The sequence below is a fragment of the Periplaneta americana genome, chromosome 15 (assembly GCF_040183065.1).
Source record: "Periplaneta americana isolate PAMFEO1 chromosome 15, P.americana_PAMFEO1_priV1, whole genome shotgun sequence".
In the NCBI taxonomy this organism is placed as follows: domain Eukaryota; kingdom Metazoa; phylum Arthropoda; class Insecta; order Blattodea; family Blattidae; genus Periplaneta; species Periplaneta americana.
Window position 1 is genome coordinate 40154383 of NC_091131.1, and position 18096 is coordinate 40172478.

Sequence of the window (18096 nt, forward strand, 5' to 3'; positions counted from 1 at the left end):
GGCCAACCCCAACACTACCTGGTCTTACATGTATGCATGTTGGCTAATTTGTAGCATGTGTCATTCAAGAAGGTGTCATTTCGTCCTGTTACCTTCTTTCCTCCTCTTAAGAAATACGCAGGAGCCGCCATTGCGTCCTCTGCTTCTCGTTTTCATTCTGGTTCTCGTTCCCGGATTATTGTGAACCAGCCTTTACTCGTATGCTCAGCCCTGTATAACGCCACTCAACACAACAATTGTAACTGTATTGTGCCTTGTTGTTGCAGGCGGCGAGGGCCTGAGCTGGGTGCCGGTGGTATGCGTGTTGCTGTACGTGTGCTCCTGCATGGTCGGCATGCTCACCATCCCCTGGACCATGACCGCGGAGCTGTTCCCCACAGAGATCCGCGGCCTGGCGCACGGCATCACCATCTCCGTGGCGCACATCCTCATGTTCGTGTCCATCCAGTGCTACCGCGACCTCAAGGACATTCTGGGCGGCGCGCACGCCATACAGTGGTTCTTCGCAGCCATGTCGTTGGCCGGCGCGCTCTTCGTCTACGTCTTCCTGCCCGAAACGCACGGCCGCAAGCTGATAGAGATCGAGCAGTACTTCAAGGAGCACACAGTGTACTTCCGCAGGATGAACTCCGCGCCCCGGCATGAGAACGGCGTTCCCCCCGGAGAGCTCGTCATGATCACCTCCAAGGCCTAAACTTATCGTAAGAGTCTCCTCCCAGTGACTGCAACCTCTAGTACAGTACCAATACCTAAACCGACGTGTCAAGACCAAATAATCACTCTATAATGAGAGGGGATTTATTTTTACTTGAAGGGGATATGGGCGGAAGTCCTTCTGCATTCTGCCCATTTATTTATTCTGTGTGTAACTTCCTGGAAGGAGGGATTGAAATTGGATAGTTATGTCCGTACGAGGGCTATTCATAAAGTAACTTCCGTTTATTTTTTGCAAACCTGTGAATGGCGTTACAGAATTGGGTTACAATAACTTTGAAAGTATACACTCTAGTTTATTCTTCCACATAGTTTTCAGTCACATTGAGACACTTGTCGTAGCATTTGACGAGCTTTGAAATTCCACAATCGTAGAATTCGGCCGCCTGCGACTGAAGCCAACCCAACGACGCTGGTTTTCAACTCTTCGTCATCGTCAAAGCGCTTCGAGCCAAGCCACGTCTTCATGTTCATGAAGAGATGGTAATCGCTAGGCGCCAAATCTGGGCTATAGGGAGGGTGATCCAGTACTTCCCAGTTGAAGTATAGTTGAATACTATAGCCCAGATTTGGGGCCTAGCGATTACCATCTCTTCATGCACTTGAAGACGTGGTTTGGCTCGAAGCGCTTTGACGATGACGAAGAGTTGAAAACCAGCGTCGTAGGTTGGCTTCAGTCGCAGGCGGTCGAATTCTACGATTGCGGAATTTCAAAGCTCGTCAAACGCTACGACAAGTGTCTCAATGTGACTGTAAACTATGTGGAAAAATAAACTAGAGTGTACACTTTCAAACGTATTGTAACCCAATTCTGTAACGTCATTCACAGGTTTGTAAGAAATAAACGGAAGTTACTTTATGAATAGCCCTCGTAGATTCGCAGCCCGGAGATTTACGAGGGAGAGTCAGTAAGTTGAGATTGAAGTGATGCCAACAGTACAAAAATTTCCCAACTAAAAACGCAGTCAAAAAACGAATGAAATCATGCTTTAACAGTTATCATTTATTTTTTTCTCGAATTATCGTCCACAAAACATAAATTATATTGGGTTGATTCAAAAAGTTAGTAGCGTTTTTTTCGCTGTGTCGAAAGCTTTTATTTGAGATGAATAGAAGATAGATATCAATCGCTATATATAAGATGGGTCAAAAGTCGCTTTCCTCAAACACTTCCTTACATTGAAATTGAGGGGTTGGGTGCAAGAAGGCATTTTAGAGGATGTGCCCTTTTTGAGTAAAACGCTTAATTGTGTTCTCTGATCTGTTATGCATATGATCACCAAGTTGTAGTTCAATACTGTGATCGTAAAGGTCAGGAGTGCCCAAAATGCAGAGGCGTGCATAGATCACATTATTACGGTTTGAATTTTCAACATCAATTTTCTCAAAACTTGCATTTGAGAGAAGTGCCTTTCTGGCACCCAACCCCTCAATTACATTCAATTTACATTTGACTACACATTTCTTTACAGATTTTGTTCAAAATGGAGGCCGTGTTTCTCTATATACAAATCACAATGTTTAGGCACCGATTTACATATGGCCAGGGTTGCCATACGTCCCGGTTTTCCGGGATTGTCACCGCTTTTGTATCCACTGTCCCGGTGTCCCAACAAATTTGTTCGGGACGTCAGATGTCCCGATTTTGAGTTGTTCACAGCTTCTTTGTATTTTAAGGTCACTACAATATAAGGTACAGTTTCCTAATTCCGTGATACTTCTCATTCCGTGATACTTTTTTTTAACTGAATGTCACGAGGTTGGGTATCTTGCTAGGAAGTTCACCGATGTCTCAAAAGTAGGTGAAAGATGCAGTCTTTCGAGAAAGATGTCTGGCGCTCGGTATGGCATAGTTGCGCCCCGATGGGCATAGTACACACGAAAGTGATTGTCATAAAATAAATAAATTACTTAAAAATATTACAGTGATAGCTGCATTGAAATCAGGTAGGCCTAGCGTATGATCAATTTTGCTATTTAAAATAACACTTTTTTATTGATCACACACAATAAATGAACTGCATTTTTTGTTTCTACATCGATATCTTAACCCTACGGTACAGGGTTTCGAAAATTGAAACTTAGAACCATTGTGAATTATTAACACTTTACCCTTTTCACTAAACTTAACATTCATTTTAAATTAACCTCACTATACGCCACAGACGGTGTGAAAATCACTAATAAAATGTCAAGCCTGCTAAGGCCCCATATTCCAACGGCTCACTCATTTGAATATGTCAGTTAATAAAGTAGTGCCAACTTCATGGTGTTCATTTTAACGGTAGGCTATCAATAATCACTGCATAAACAGTAGAAAAACAGTTAATAAAATATTGCCAACTTCATGGTGTTCATTTTAATGGTATCGATAATGAATATTAAATCGAATAAGAAATCAATAAGGTTGGTTGATTATGAGGCTCGAGTTTCCGTAGTGTCTTTTTCTCTACCTGATGGGAACGGGGCGCAACTATGCCATGCCCTTTTCTCTACCTGATGGGAATGGGGCGCACAAAACAGGGACCCTTTTTTATATGCTGCATTTTATCTGACCGTGGGGCGCAACTATGCCCTGCCCCTGGCGCTATGGTCGAACGGCATAGCTTTGACTGACATTCAATTTTAAAAAAGTATCACGGGATTAGGGGTATCAGGGAAATAGGAAACTTTACCCTACTGTATCTATTGTGTGATTTTGCCGAACCTGTTGAAAACTTTAAATAGTGACATAGAAGAGACATTGACTTACCTAAAAAAAAAAAAAAAAAACTAAAAAAAAAAAGTGCAGCTTTCAGAATCTGAAGTGTTTAATCAGTTTCTTTGCTTGAAAATCTATGTGAGTACAAACTTGGGTGTTGATGAATGGGAAAGCGGAAAAGTTCAAGACAAGTGGCTTAAATTTTTTGAGACTGTAAATCATGCAGAACAATATTCAGAATTACTGGAAATCTGTCAGTACATTTTCGCTGTGCCTGCTCACAATGCAAAAGTTTGAAAGCAAATTTTCTCTAATGGCAGCTAAAAATCAATGTTTGCACAATGAGCGGGTGTTTTAATTATATGTCCCGGTTTTAGTTCGAAAGTTTATGGCAACCCTGCATATGGCAGAACATATCTCACAATTTTCAACGATTTTCACGAATGACTGTTCCATCATCTGTCGAAATTGATGCATATCATGCAGTTTCTGAGCAAAAACATCAATTTAATTGTACCAATCAAATTCCCTAATAAATCTGATATTATTTGAAGAGTCCACTGCAAGAATGATGGATGTCACTTTTCTGTCGAAAATGAAGCAAGACTGTCAATGCATAGCTTAAGACATATTAGAATGTACATACAGAGTTATATGGCATTAACACTGATAGTCATTGTCCAGTAATGATCGGAAAATCTCAGTTAAGCTTTGAGCGCTAAGCATTTCAAACTTTCAATTGCTTCTCTTGCAAAATGTTTTCCAAATGACATCCATCATTCTTGCAGTGGACTCTTCAATTATTATTAGCTGTCCATTGATGGAGAATATGTTCATGGTGCCCTGACATAGTGTTAATTATTAATATACCGCGAAAAATATCATCGGCTAATGTCTTACCGTTATTAAACTCTCCTAGGGTTACATGCGTTATTTTTACTCAAATCAATTCATTTTGAATTATAGTTATTTACTGTACCCTTTAACAGTAACCTACGAAAAATGACTTTCATCGTCATAATACATTGAACAGCTGATTTAAAGACGATTCAAGGGCTTTGAAACATGTTCCCGAAGCAGATGAGAAGCTGAAACAGTTGACACTGATGTTGTAAACATATTCTTATGAAACTGTTTCTTTGAAACTGTTATTTTGGAACAGCTTCGTTCATGAAATAGTTACAGTTGAAACTGTTTATTAAAAAGAACAAATTACAACATCGCATACAGAACAAATAACACCCTACAAAAACATCTCAACACACAAACAACACAAACAAACAAATACAACCACACAGGCGTATACAAACTCAAATGTAACACCTGCAACAACTTCTACATAGGACAGACAGGCAGATCGTTTCAAACACGTTACAAAGAACACATCACAGCCATAACAAAATTACAAAACACCTCCACATATGCAGAACACATCACAAATGCTAACCACACCCACAGAGACATCAACACAGACATGGAAATACTACACATCCAACCAAAAAGCCAGAAATTAAACACACAAGAACAATATGAAATATGCAGACACACAAAAACACACCCCAACGAAATTCTCAACACACAACTAAACTTCAAAACACGCACACTCTTTGACTCTACACTATACCACAGGAACACACCCTCACAGGAAACAGAACAAGTGGCGCCAAGACCAACAACGACCAGTTCTGAAGATGACCCATAAATACGTCGAAACATGTAAACGAGGTACGTTGAAATTTAACACAGGAAAGTCTTACCATACATATTCCGAAGTGATACAGTGTTAAAAGTTATGTAATCGAGATGTATGAAAAGAACAGTTTATCCCATGTCTATTACAAATTCTTCTTTAAATGGATTTCTGTCACTGTCATCACGATAATGAAATATCTCACACCAAAAACTGACAGAATTGTTTTATATTTTCAAAAAGAAAATTATTTGGTCTTAATGTTACACGTAGGTTTAGCCACTGTACTTGATATGTAAATGCGAGCAGATTGAATTTATCTCTGATATGAAAACTGAAACACTAAAGGATATCTAACTGTAAGTTGCTTCATAGGTTTCGACCACTTGTCGTGCATGTTTTTAATTATAAGTGGTATCAGAGGAGTACTAACAACTCGCTGATATATCAGAGGTTTGCAGTCACTGAGATCAGCGTAATCGCTGATTACCATCCCACTCTCTAAATCTAAGTGAGGGCAATATTAGATTTGCAAAAATCTTAACAGTTTCTCTCACTCTTTGTTGCTTCCATAGACTGCTAACATTACTGGTCCACAGAGGCTTAAACGCGAGACATTTTGTATTTTAGGAGAAATGCTGCGTAACATAATAGTCTTACAGTTCTAAAGAAAAAAATAGTCCACAGTGAGTTCTGGAAAAATGAAGAGATTAGCCGAAATCTCTGACAGTCTTAAATTGTTTATTATTTATTTAATGTCCAGTATAAACCAAAGAGCATATTCGGAGACGATGAGACTATAATAAAGTCTTATGGTGCTGTGGTAAAATGAAAATGGTAGAGGAAAACAAAGCACATGAAGAAAATCTCTCTTAAGGGGAGTCTGTACACCGAATTTTGACAAAAAAATGAAATTTTGGTTTTTATCATTTTTCGATAGTTTAATACGTGTAAAATGGTAATATGATTTTATTTCTTCTAATTTTCACCTTTTAGTCCTATCTTCAGCAAAAATATTGTAGTAATTCTTAAGGGGTTAGGTACAGCTTGCAGCAGTGAAATTTTGGAAACATTCAACATTTTTTTCCTCCATTACTGTATTTTGTACAATAATGAAAATTGGTATATGTAAAACAATGTCCTTCTGATATATGAAAAAAATATTGTGCTTTACACATACCAGTTTTCATTATTGTACAAGATACAGTAATGGAGAAAAAAAAAAGTTGAATATTTCCAAAAATTTTACTGCTGTAAACTGTACCCAACCCCTTAATTCAAAAACTGTTATCAATGAAAATTTTTTTTTTTGCCAAACGCTCAGTGGAATTTTAACTTTATTTAGCCGATCATATACATAAAAGTATGTTACATAAGCCTTATTTTTCCTACATTTGTATCTTTTATCACATCTGCGAAAAGTGCTCCCAAAATTGAGGAATTGAATATTCCAAGATATGGAAATTTTGATACCATTTTTCTGCACTTTCTTATTTTGTGACATTGGTGCACTTTTCTCAGAAAGTATTGTGTCCAGAAGGCTGAAATTAATATACAATATCAACGTGATGGCATTTTACACAGTAGGTTAAAACAATTAAGTTTATTTCTATCTTCAGCAAAAATAAAACGTAATTGGTAGTAATTCTTAATGCAAAAATTGTTATCAATAATTTCTTTTTGCTAACCGTTCAGTGAAATTTTAAATTTATTTAACCGGTTGTATATATAAAGGTATGTTACATATGCTCTATTTTTTCTACTTTTGTATCTTTTATAACTTCTGAGAAAAGTGCACCCAAAATTGAGGAGTTTAATTTTGTAAGATATGGAAGTACAGTCTCCCCTTAAGCCGGTTTTACTACTTTTTTAAAATCTACTCAGAATCAATACTATGTCCCCGTTGGTTGAAAACCTACAATTGGCTGAATAAAGATATAGAATTAGTAACACCTACACTTCAAAGCTTTAAAAAATCTTAAACGAACCTTTAAATTTGCAGAATTGCTTCGCTATAATTGAAAAAAATATATATATAATTCATTTTATGTAGTAAGTAAATGAAATTTAGGAACCACAATGAAACCGAGATTATGATAAGGTTTTTGTGACAGAAGACGTAGGCCTACATAACAAATTTTTAAGGGAACTCATCGAAATCATCCATTTATTTCTCAGTCAACTATACGAATTGTTTCTCTAATTATTCTGCACACATAGAAAACTTGATAAACTTACAATTAAATTTGACTTAAAATACGGGCTGCTCAAAAATACTAAAAAAAATAATAATTAAAATACTTTCAAATGTCCATTATTTCAATAAAATGTCAATAGGAACATACTGTGAAAATTTGATTGAAATCTGTAAAGTAAAAAAAAAAAAAAAAAAATGAAAGTTAACAGTGTCTCCCCTTTTAAAACTATAATAAAAAAAAAAACAAAATCAAAATTAGGCACAGTTTCTTATAGGAAGAAAAAAAAAGCATCTGACAATCATTGGCTGAGATAATTGACGTAATTTCCACTGCTACTGTACACTGAGATTCAGAGTAATATAATATACTCTCATAAATGTACTATATCTCACCGAATGTATGTAGTGCATCCTGTAATATAATCTCTGACATATTATAGTAAAGTAAAGGTTGGTATCTGACAAGCCACATGAGATGAAAACATATTAATAAGAAAGAAAACCAAAAAGGAAAATTACCAGGAATGTAAAAATTATAAATAATTTAATATGGCTCCATAATAAGACATTATAACAATCTATCTTAATTTCAAATTCACAATAAAAAATGATGATACACATTCGTTTCCCTGGAAACGAATTTTTTTCGAAACTCCTTTCGTTTTTTTTTTTTCTGGTAATGTCTATCCAAGCCAAGAACAGAACTAGACATAACAATATGACTTTACTTACTGATCTGCGATTGGTTGAAAGCCAAAGCCAAGATACGATATAAAATATAGTCCCGTAAATATTTCATTATAACTAACGTTTTTACATATATTATATCAATTCAAATCAGTGCAGTGTAATTAATCATTATGCTAGATTAAAAAGAAACTTAATGTACCTACCTATACATTAATGTGTAAGATCTTTTCTGTTCATCACGGCGTAGTGATACATTAGTGTGGTTCTTGGCTTGGATAGATAATAATGGCTGGTACTTGACTGCCTTTCGTGAAAGTCATTTTATGATACTGCCTCTGAGGATCAGTAATGAATCTAGGAAACGTACCATTAATTTAGTGGTGGGGCCAAAGTTCGTGTCCCAGATTTATATAATGTTTGTTTTTATTATTATTATTTAACGGACTTATTTTCAACTGTAGACTTCTTGTAGATGTGTAGAACCAAACAGTATTTAGCTGATTATATTAATCAGTATTATGGTTATTTAAATATTACTTATAAAACTTAAAGTACATCATTCCACTAACAAAAATAAGGGTGAGAGGAAATATTCCGCGACCTCCCCTACACAAATTAATTATCGCAACAAAATACTCACAGAAACTTGGTTTACAATATAAATGCACCCACTTTTCAGATCTTGGTTAGGCTTTTGTGTTCTATGTTTTAGTTCATGATTTTATGCTACGAGATTGGACTGTACCATATTCATCGTTTACACGAATTTGAAAAAAGATGAGATCAAAAATTTTTCGGAATTAAGTGTCAAACTCATAAAAGAGTAGGTAATAGTTCCTCGTTTCTAAAATGGGGATCTTCTTACATGTATCACGAATAGGCTGAAAAGTTTCTTATGCTTACAATATTTAATCAGTCCAACGTTTTCTCCTCTTATCAAGTTTTTTTTGTGTTATTTATTACCTAATACTTGTATAGAAATCTATTGCGTTCAATTAATCTCTCTCCCAGTCTTTACAAAAATTTCGTATCGGCCATCTGTAATCGCTTTTCACATTTTGAAGTCCATATCTCGCTTTCACGTACATTAAAAATAAATTACTTTGTATCATTTTAATTTGGATTCGTCTATTTTAATTGATTCTCACTGTTTGTCATGTGAACCTTACGAAACCTGCCCTTGGTGTGAACGTGGGTATCTTTATAGTGTAAATTAAGCTATTCTAGTGTGAAAGTAATGACAAGTGGTAGGAAATAATAATAATGATGATCGTGACGTCATGAAGAGTGTTTATAATTCAGAATGTCCTGTAGAAAGCAAGCACCTTTCAGAGAAATGAGTAAACAGACTCTGAAAAAAAGGCACACTGGAGTAATTTTTGGTAACTGTATAGGCTACATACGTGACAAGGATTTTTTTTTTTTGATATGATGTTGCTTTGTTATTATTTACAAAGTTTTAAGCAACTTCAGCTCTAAAGGCATTAGTGTGTGTGGAAAAGAAAATTCAATTAAATATTTATAATTTTTTCTCGAGATACCGAGAGAAATCATAATTTACAAATAATAAATAACATCGGGATATAAAATTACAGACTGTTCTGTTACGCGTTTTGGTAGGCTAAATATTATTTCTAGGAAAAATTTTGCTGGAGAATTCATGTGCAAGACTTTTATATATGATTCCTTCGTCATAATTTGTTTACCAAGAAAATAAAAATACATTTTTAACAATGTTATGTTGCAAGTTCTTTTAACAACCTTTTTCAAGAAAGAGATCTACAGGGGTTAGTTAAAGACAATGATTTGGCTGTAATTCAGAAGTTGTTTATGAGAATGACAGAAAAAACTGAAATCCTTGGGAAAAATCTTGGTTTACAACCGCTTTATCCACGACAAATCTCTCAGGATAGACCATGGATTGAGTCCTGGTTAATTTTATGATCTTCCGTGAGCTAACTAAGTTTTAATTCTGTAAGTTGCTAAAATATTCTGTTTAATTTTAAAATCGGGTGAAACAATATGGAACCAATATATATCGCCCTAAGTGACGAACGATAGAGAACATAAATAAAAAAAAAATATATATATAACTATATTGAAACAATATGCATTACCGTCAAAATATCACGTGATATTCAGACAAACATGACTTATAGATAACAAAGCATATAAAAAAAACTGAAACGTGATTTTGAAATGAAAATATCTGACAAACTTTTATTTCACTTTTCGTAATGATGTTTCCTGCCTTTTCCATCCTACTTGCCTTGAATTTTTTTTTAATAATTATTTTTCTACGACGCTCTTAAAATATTACTACAACGTTTCCCCTCCATTAAATGAAATTGAATTTTAAAGACTTTTCTCTTTCTATTACTAAAAAAAAATGAAATATAATTAAAAAACGAAATAGTCTAAGTGGAATGTCTGCAGACAGATGCAATCATCATTATTATTTGTATTTTGTCAATGACCTCGATGTGTGTTATCCATATGCTGTAGTCAGGTGGAACTTTAAGAAGGGACTATACAATGAAAAACGTAAACAATATCGTAATGAAGAAGTCGTTCCTTGATCAATTTTGAAATATACCATGTTATATTAGTCCTATTTTCAAACTTAAGTAAAAGTAATTTCCAAAAAACGTGTTACGAGATGTTAAATTTTAATAGTGCCAAGTCAGGACTGTATGGTAAGTTACAAGATAAAAAAAAACACACACACAGAAACTCATCTGATGATGATCTAGTATTGAATATCAAATATTAGATATACGTAGGATGCAAAGAAACTAAATACGGTCCTTTTGAGAGATTTATCAGAGCAGTGGGTTAAACATAAGAGTCTAATATCATTGTGAACGAGTTTTGAGAAAAGTAGCATTTTTAGTTGAATATTGCAATGCGAATTCCAGGAAAACGGGAGGTGTGGAGAGGTGGTGTTGGGGGATTTTATAGAGTAAATCCCAACAAAATGTTTCCTTCATTGGTTTGGTACGTAACATTGACGGTTTGTCTGTAATTTCATTAAAGGTCGGTAGCAAAGTGGCAACTGTGCATTAAGTGACGGTAGAAGCAAACCGGAAGCAAAACTAGAGCGGGAAGGAGGAAATACAGTCACCAATGTATCTCTGTGACGCGTTGGGTTGTTGAAGTTTTCATGCAGTTATGTATAGTAGTGGCAAAAAAAACCGGACCAACCCTTGTAGCTGATTTCATAGCCTTGTTCACTCCAGAGCACGATAGATTGGTAACTAAGACTTTCGTGGTTCGAATCCTGCCTGGGAAGGAAACTTTTTTTGTTCCTTATTCAAATTTATTCCCAGTACTTCCCGATTGCAGCCATATTTTACTACTTAATTAACTTATTATTCCCAGAACATGAATTTTACCAGAAATCGAAAAAAAAAATTTCCTTCCCAGGCAGGATTCGAACCAGGAAAGTCTTGTTACCAGTCTATCGTGCTCTGGAGTGAACAAAGCTCTGAAATCAGCTACTTGGGTCGGTCCAGTTTTTTTTTGCCACTACTGTACATAATTTCGCGAGTCAAGCGCTATTTCTACGTGAACATGTGTGCAATATTGCCATCTATTTACTTCTATTTATATGTATACCGTATCTCAAAAACCGTTCAAAAACGACTACAACGATATTAGATGTTAATGTTTAACTCCCCTTCCTGATTCATCTTTTAAAGTGACACTATTTTATGTGTGTGATGTGCGTGCGAGATTATATTTGAGAATCCATACTGATCACTGTACCAAATGAAGTTTTAGCAGACTTAATTTTTTAATGTCACAGTTACGTCATATGTCGTAAATATTTGAAGATTTCAGTAGGCCTAAACTTAGGTCTACTATATTATATCTAAGTGGGTGATAGGCGAAATTTCTATTTATACAATTTATAATGTAGAAATTTCATATTTTGTCCACCTCATGCCCTTCCTATAAGTATTCTTGCATACAAATTGTATTACGATCAAATTAATTGTTTTTGAGATATTCAAATTTTTAAAATTGCATATTTTTTAAATCTACTATATCTCCTCTTATAAAAGTTAAGTTTCATATTTTTACGACATCCTGTCATGATTATAAAAGAACTGAGCATCCAGAATTTCAAATTTACATTTATAAATGAAGAGAAATGTTGCTAAAAATATATATGCAACTTCAAAATTAAAATTTTTAGTGTCTTCTAAAAAATAAATTATGGTTTATGTAACAACGCTCGCGACTACAGAAGTTATATCAGCGTCGCCGGTGTGCCGGAATTTTGTCCCTCAGGAGTTCTTTTACATGCCAGTAAACCTACTGACATGAGCCTGTCGCATTTAAACACACTAAAATACCATCGACCTGGGCCGGGATCGAACCCGCAACCTCGAGCATAGAAGGCCAGCGCTATACTGACTACGCTACCGAGGCCGACCATGTGTCTTCTAAATTGTTTTATAATTTAATTTCGACAGTTTTTCGTTTATCAAACAATGCTATTGTTTTTTTTTTAACCATAGTATACAGAACATGTAATACAGATTTAATGTTCATAGCATCAAAATTATGAGAGCCTTCACACTTTGTGAAACGGACCCGAGGAAATGTGTTGAAAAAAAGTGTGAGAAAACAGTTTGTAAAGTTTGCATGGAATTCAGTTATGCTTCCAAGATCTGGAGAGCACTTAAACTTGCTTAACATCTCATTAGAAAGAAAATTATGGTTCATTTTTCACAAAAAAAAATATATATATATATATATATATATATATATATATATATACTAGTGGCTTGTGCAGCAAATACTGCTGCAAACTGTGTTCGTTAGAAGTTCAAATAAAAATTGTTCAGATTTATTTTCAATGAAGAATACTTCTCTTTTTGATAGTTATTTGCTTCCATAATAATGAAACATACTCCCTCTGAATGGATTTTTTTAGGCCAAATACTTTTTCTTGAACCTATCCAACTTCAGTTTTTGAGTTTCAATGCGAAAACGCAAGTATCAATGTCAGGGCGATAGCAGTAGCTATTTCGGGTCATTGTGGATTGTAGGCAAAAGTTAAAAAAATGTCAGGTTTGCTAAGCTTTCGAATAATAGCATTTTCGTATAGTTGCTGCATGTAGAACTTGAAATGTAGAGCGTAAAATCATTTTATTCTTCTAAGAGATCTTGCTGAAATGATCTGGAGACTACAAAATTTTCTAGGCCTCTTATTTTATCAGTAAGTAATACCTTTTGATCTTTCCTTAGGAACTGTAATTTTTGCGCTCTCTCGAGCCAGTACTGAAGGCAATGACACATATCAAGATCTACACTACACCGCCATTAAGTATATGAAAAAGACCCAACCCCACTGGACTAATAAGTATAAAAATATTTGATTTTTAATAACAATATTATTATCTTACTTAAGTTTTGTAGTTATATATAGCAGCCACTCAGTAAATTATAGAAATGAAGATCTAAATTAAGATATTCTTTACATTTACTTACATAACCTCAAAACGTTTCACTTTCATGTCATCAATATAGCATCAATATTATGTACAATTAATGAAAAATAGATGCATCATGATATTAACTATAATAATATTTAATTTCTAATGGTAATAATGTCATCAAAGCACCTCAAGTTTCGTAGATTTGAATATCCAATACACAGTTGTACTCAGAAAATTATTATACACTGAAGAATCAGTTTTTAATAACAAATTGAATTGAGCTCTAAATATGTCGGCAATCCTGCAGGTCATGGCCTTCGTGTAATAGCCTATTGTTTATTGTGGTGTGTGTTTTGTTCTGAAAGTCAATAAAGTCGGCCGTGTTTCGATAAAATTAGTTCTCAAAACTGACAACAGATGGATTTTGGAAAATAGGAAAATTGTGTATGAAAATTGACATTTCACTGAAAACTACTACTTTTCCGAAAAACTTTGGGTTCAAAGCTTCAAAATGAGGGGCCATTTATTAAAATCCGCTCAGCCGTTTTCCCGTAATTTCCATTACCAGTTCAAATTATATATTTTAAAAAAAGAAAACGAAAATGCGATTTTTTGATAGAAAATAACCAAAATTTCACCCGTAACCCTTAATTTTGAACTTTTAATTATCATGTACTAGTTTTAAGTGATCCCAAACTACAAGGACGGTTTTCCGCTGGAGTAACTCTCAGCCGCAACTGAAATTGAGTTGTAGCTGCAGCGTAATTGCGTTGAAGATCCATGTCTGTTTGCACCATAGCAACTCTGAGTTTAGTTGACTCCACATCCGATATCACCTTCAGCGTAACACACCCAGTTGCTTCCAACTCAAGTCGCAGTTGAATTGAGATTGAAAGAGCGGGAAATGTATGCATCTTATTCTCATTGTTGTAGTGTTATTAGCAACAGTAGTTGAGTTGAAGTACAGTTGAAAGTTGTTCCAGTGGGAAACTCCCTAACGAACATGAGAATATCTACCAACGATTGCTACAATATTTCTTACAGCTGAGTTGACTTGATACTGATATGAACACAAAATTTTTACATCACTAAACAACTGCATGGTACTTCAAAGATGTGTCCTGAACAGTCTTTATACAGGGACATCATTTTATTTTTACTTCAATTTTTATTGTACCTGAGTTTTTGAATGTACTTCACTCCCACCCCTTCTACTAGTAAACTTCAACCGAGAACCGAGGGCGCGTAAGCAGTACTGAGTTAGTGAGTATAGTACGTTCCAGAAATATGTTCGCGTTTTCCATATTTTCGTACAGGTACTGTCGTCCGTTTGCCTACGTCGCATCCCGGTGTCCCCCCACCTGCTTCTGTTCGTCCCCCTGTAAAGTCTAGTAGCTGGGCTATCTTAGCTCTTTTCTGAAAACATTAATTTCTGTTAGGAATTGGACGTCTACGTAATATTATACAACTGTTTAAAAGAACTTAAATAAAAGGGCCTCGTTAAGTAATTAACTGTCACGTGATTTCCCCCCCTTTCTACGATCCTGCGACAAAACCACTTGAACGGACAGTACATAGCATTTCTGAGTGATTTTATCTTTTCGGATCGGGCAGAAGTGAAGATTGAATTTACAGTACGTAAGGTACTCTTTTATAGAGTAGGTACAGAATTATTTCAACATGAGTTACTAGTACGAAGGACGAAACTGGTAATTGGAATTAGGTACAATAGCCTATAGTGCGATAATATGCACAAAAAAACTGAAGCCTGTACGAAATGAACGGCCACCATTTTCAAAAATGTGTTTAAATATCCATATTATGATTATTTTTCAATTTAACTTCATTCTCTATATTGTACGCTAATGTACTGTAACAGTACAATATATTCTGCATAATTAAAACGTCCGAATGTATAGCTCAGTTCGTGAGTAAAAACACTAAGTATTAATACAGTACTGTATTTTGATTAAACAAAAACCTAATGAAAATTATCTAACTCAAAATTGCGATATTTCTTAGTTTACATAAATGGATGAACTACTTTTCTTCCCTCCTATGCCTAGTAAAGTCATTTGTTTGTATTTTACGGCAGTATCATCGAACTCCAGTCTTGGAAGGGGGAGCAAGCGGTGTTTCCGGTTCAAAACTTTTAATCCAAAGACATAGCCAGGTTAATATTAAAAATGTTAGTAAAAATAAAATGATGTCCCTGTATAAAATTCCATTTGCACGGATGTGATTATTCGTGTGTAGGAACATTTCATTCACTGCGCGAACGCGCATATTAGAACATTGACGCCAACATAGATTGTAATGCATATAGTACAGACCTTCTTAAAGTTCTACAATTATTTCGTACGTTGAGTGGCATGAAAAAGACAAGATCGTGGCCTTCGCTCGGGATGACTGAGGAATACCACGCATAACTTAGCCAGCTTAGTGCGGGTCTCGATCCAACGTCTTCCCAGTTCAGGAGCTTTGGTTGCTGGGAAGATAAGAGTCAGAGTGCATATATAGTATTACTGTTAATATTTTAATAGCCCAAGTCTTTTTCTCTGTCTTTCTATTGTAAATGGTACAAAATAATTTTATACACATATTTTTTGACATCGACATCAATTTCAGACACATGGTACTTATTTTCGATACTAGAACAAATGCTGCCATTGTCTGTTTCTGATTGCTAAGCATATATACATGATTTAGGATCGCATTTTGTATCGGTATAGAAGAGATGTCGTTGTGCCTTACAGAAAGACATGCAATGCAACACGGCTATACCATACAAGCTGAAATAATATTAAACATTTGTTTATACGTCATGTCAAGTGTGTTGTGATGTCATTGTGTGGTACTTATTTATATTTATGTACGCTGTGATCATTAATAAAAAACAACTTGGTGTTCCTCTTTGCTGTCATTGATTAATTCACCCTTCCCCATTACCGCAACCGTTCATGTTTTTCTTCATATTTTCGACATTAATATTGTTTCTTAAACAGGAAAATGTATTGCTTTCAGCGATATCGAAGACTAATTCTTTATTCCGTTTCTTTTTGGAGTATAAGCTGAAAAATAATACATCGTGCCTATAACTTAAAATATCTACTCCAAAAAGGTTTGGAAGTGTAAATCTTGCAATTTATGTCACAATGGTTGCTATGGAGATTGAGAAATGAATAAATTATAACAAGCTGTTAATTCTGTGAAGTTTGAGCAGTTTTCGTAAACTACAGCTTTCCGAGACAATGGATTGATAGAGGATGCGAGACCATAGCTTGGCCGCCAAGTTCACCAGATCTAACACCCTTGTACTTTTTAGTATGGGAATTCGTAAAGGATCAAGTGTACATAACACCAGTGGTTGATTGCTATGATTTGAAGCGTAGAATTCGCATTGCGATTCAAAATGATGTCATTATTGATATGCTGAGAAATACCTGGATAAAGGTTGACAACAGGGGACATCTACCGTGCCGAAGATTAAAATTGCAATTCTTAATGTATCAGTAAATGTTGTTTCAATTAAATATGTTTTTCATTAGAGCTATGAATTTTCATTTCACAGTTTGTTATTATTTTATTCAGTTCTCTATCTCCATGACAACCATTGTTACATAAATTACAAGATCTGCACTACCAAACACAGGTACATTTATTTATCTTTGGCGTGCATAGCAGTGAATGGAGGGATGCTATAAAAATGGTCAGTAATGTTGCGGCTGTACACGCTATTCCGGCCAGATCCATGGACAGCAACCGTTGTCGCCACTGCTTCAACGAGATAGAAACCCTCGCCCACGTTCTTGGATCTTGCCCGCATGGTGAGACATTACGCAATGCCAGGCACCACAAAATCAAGTCCGCAATCACTCAAGCTCTTCGCGACTTCTTTCATATCCTACTGTACAATGTAGAGGGAAATGTGAAAAGTGCAATAGTAAGTAAGTGTAATAGACTAATAAGTGTCACACATTAAAAAGTGCAATGTATTATTATTATTAAATTATTTATACTTTATTTTACAAGTATTATTACTACTATTATTATTATTAAATTATTTATACTTTATTTTACAAGTATTATTATTACTATTATTATTATTATTATTATTATTATTATTAAATTATTTATACTTTATTTTACAAGTATTATTATTACTACTATTATTATTATTATTATTATTATTATTATTAAATTGTTTATACTTTATTTTACAAGTATTATTATTACTATTATTATTATTATTATTATTATTATTAAATTATTTATACTTTATTTTACAAGTATTATTATTACTATTATTATTATTATTATTATTATTATTATTAAATTATTTATACTTTATTTTACAAGTATTATTATTACAATTATTATTATTATTATTATTATTATTATTATTATTACTACATGTATTGTGGGTCCCTATCACCACGGCATGGCGCGTCCTCAGGTTGCGGACAGAGGAGACGGCCTCCAGATATGGAGGGTAACTGCAAATATATTGAATAAGCAGTTATGGACAGCTGATAAGGAGTGGTCCTCCAGCTTGGGGGTTGGGCGAAGGGCTAACAACCCATCACCTTAAAAACAGCTTGTTACGAATCCATACCAATAAGCGTTACACGACCACAGCAAATGAATTTATAAA

The 18096-nt window shown here is 34.7% G+C and overlaps 1 protein-coding gene across 1 annotated transcript in view; it reads left to right on the forward strand.

Annotated features, from left to right (window-relative positions):
- The window catches only part of LOC138714802 (facilitated trehalose transporter Tret1-2 homolog), a 182512-nt gene extending 181458 nt beyond the window's left edge, over window positions 1-1054 (forward strand). Inside the window, exon 9 of the mRNA XM_069846950.1 lies at window positions 267-1054. Within this exon, the coding sequence (XP_069703051.1) occupies window positions 267-694 (428 nt within the window). The 3' untranslated portion in view covers window positions 695-1054. The remainder of the gene's footprint in view (window positions 1-266) is intronic.
- The last annotated feature ends 17042 nt before the right edge of the window (window positions 1055-18096 follow it).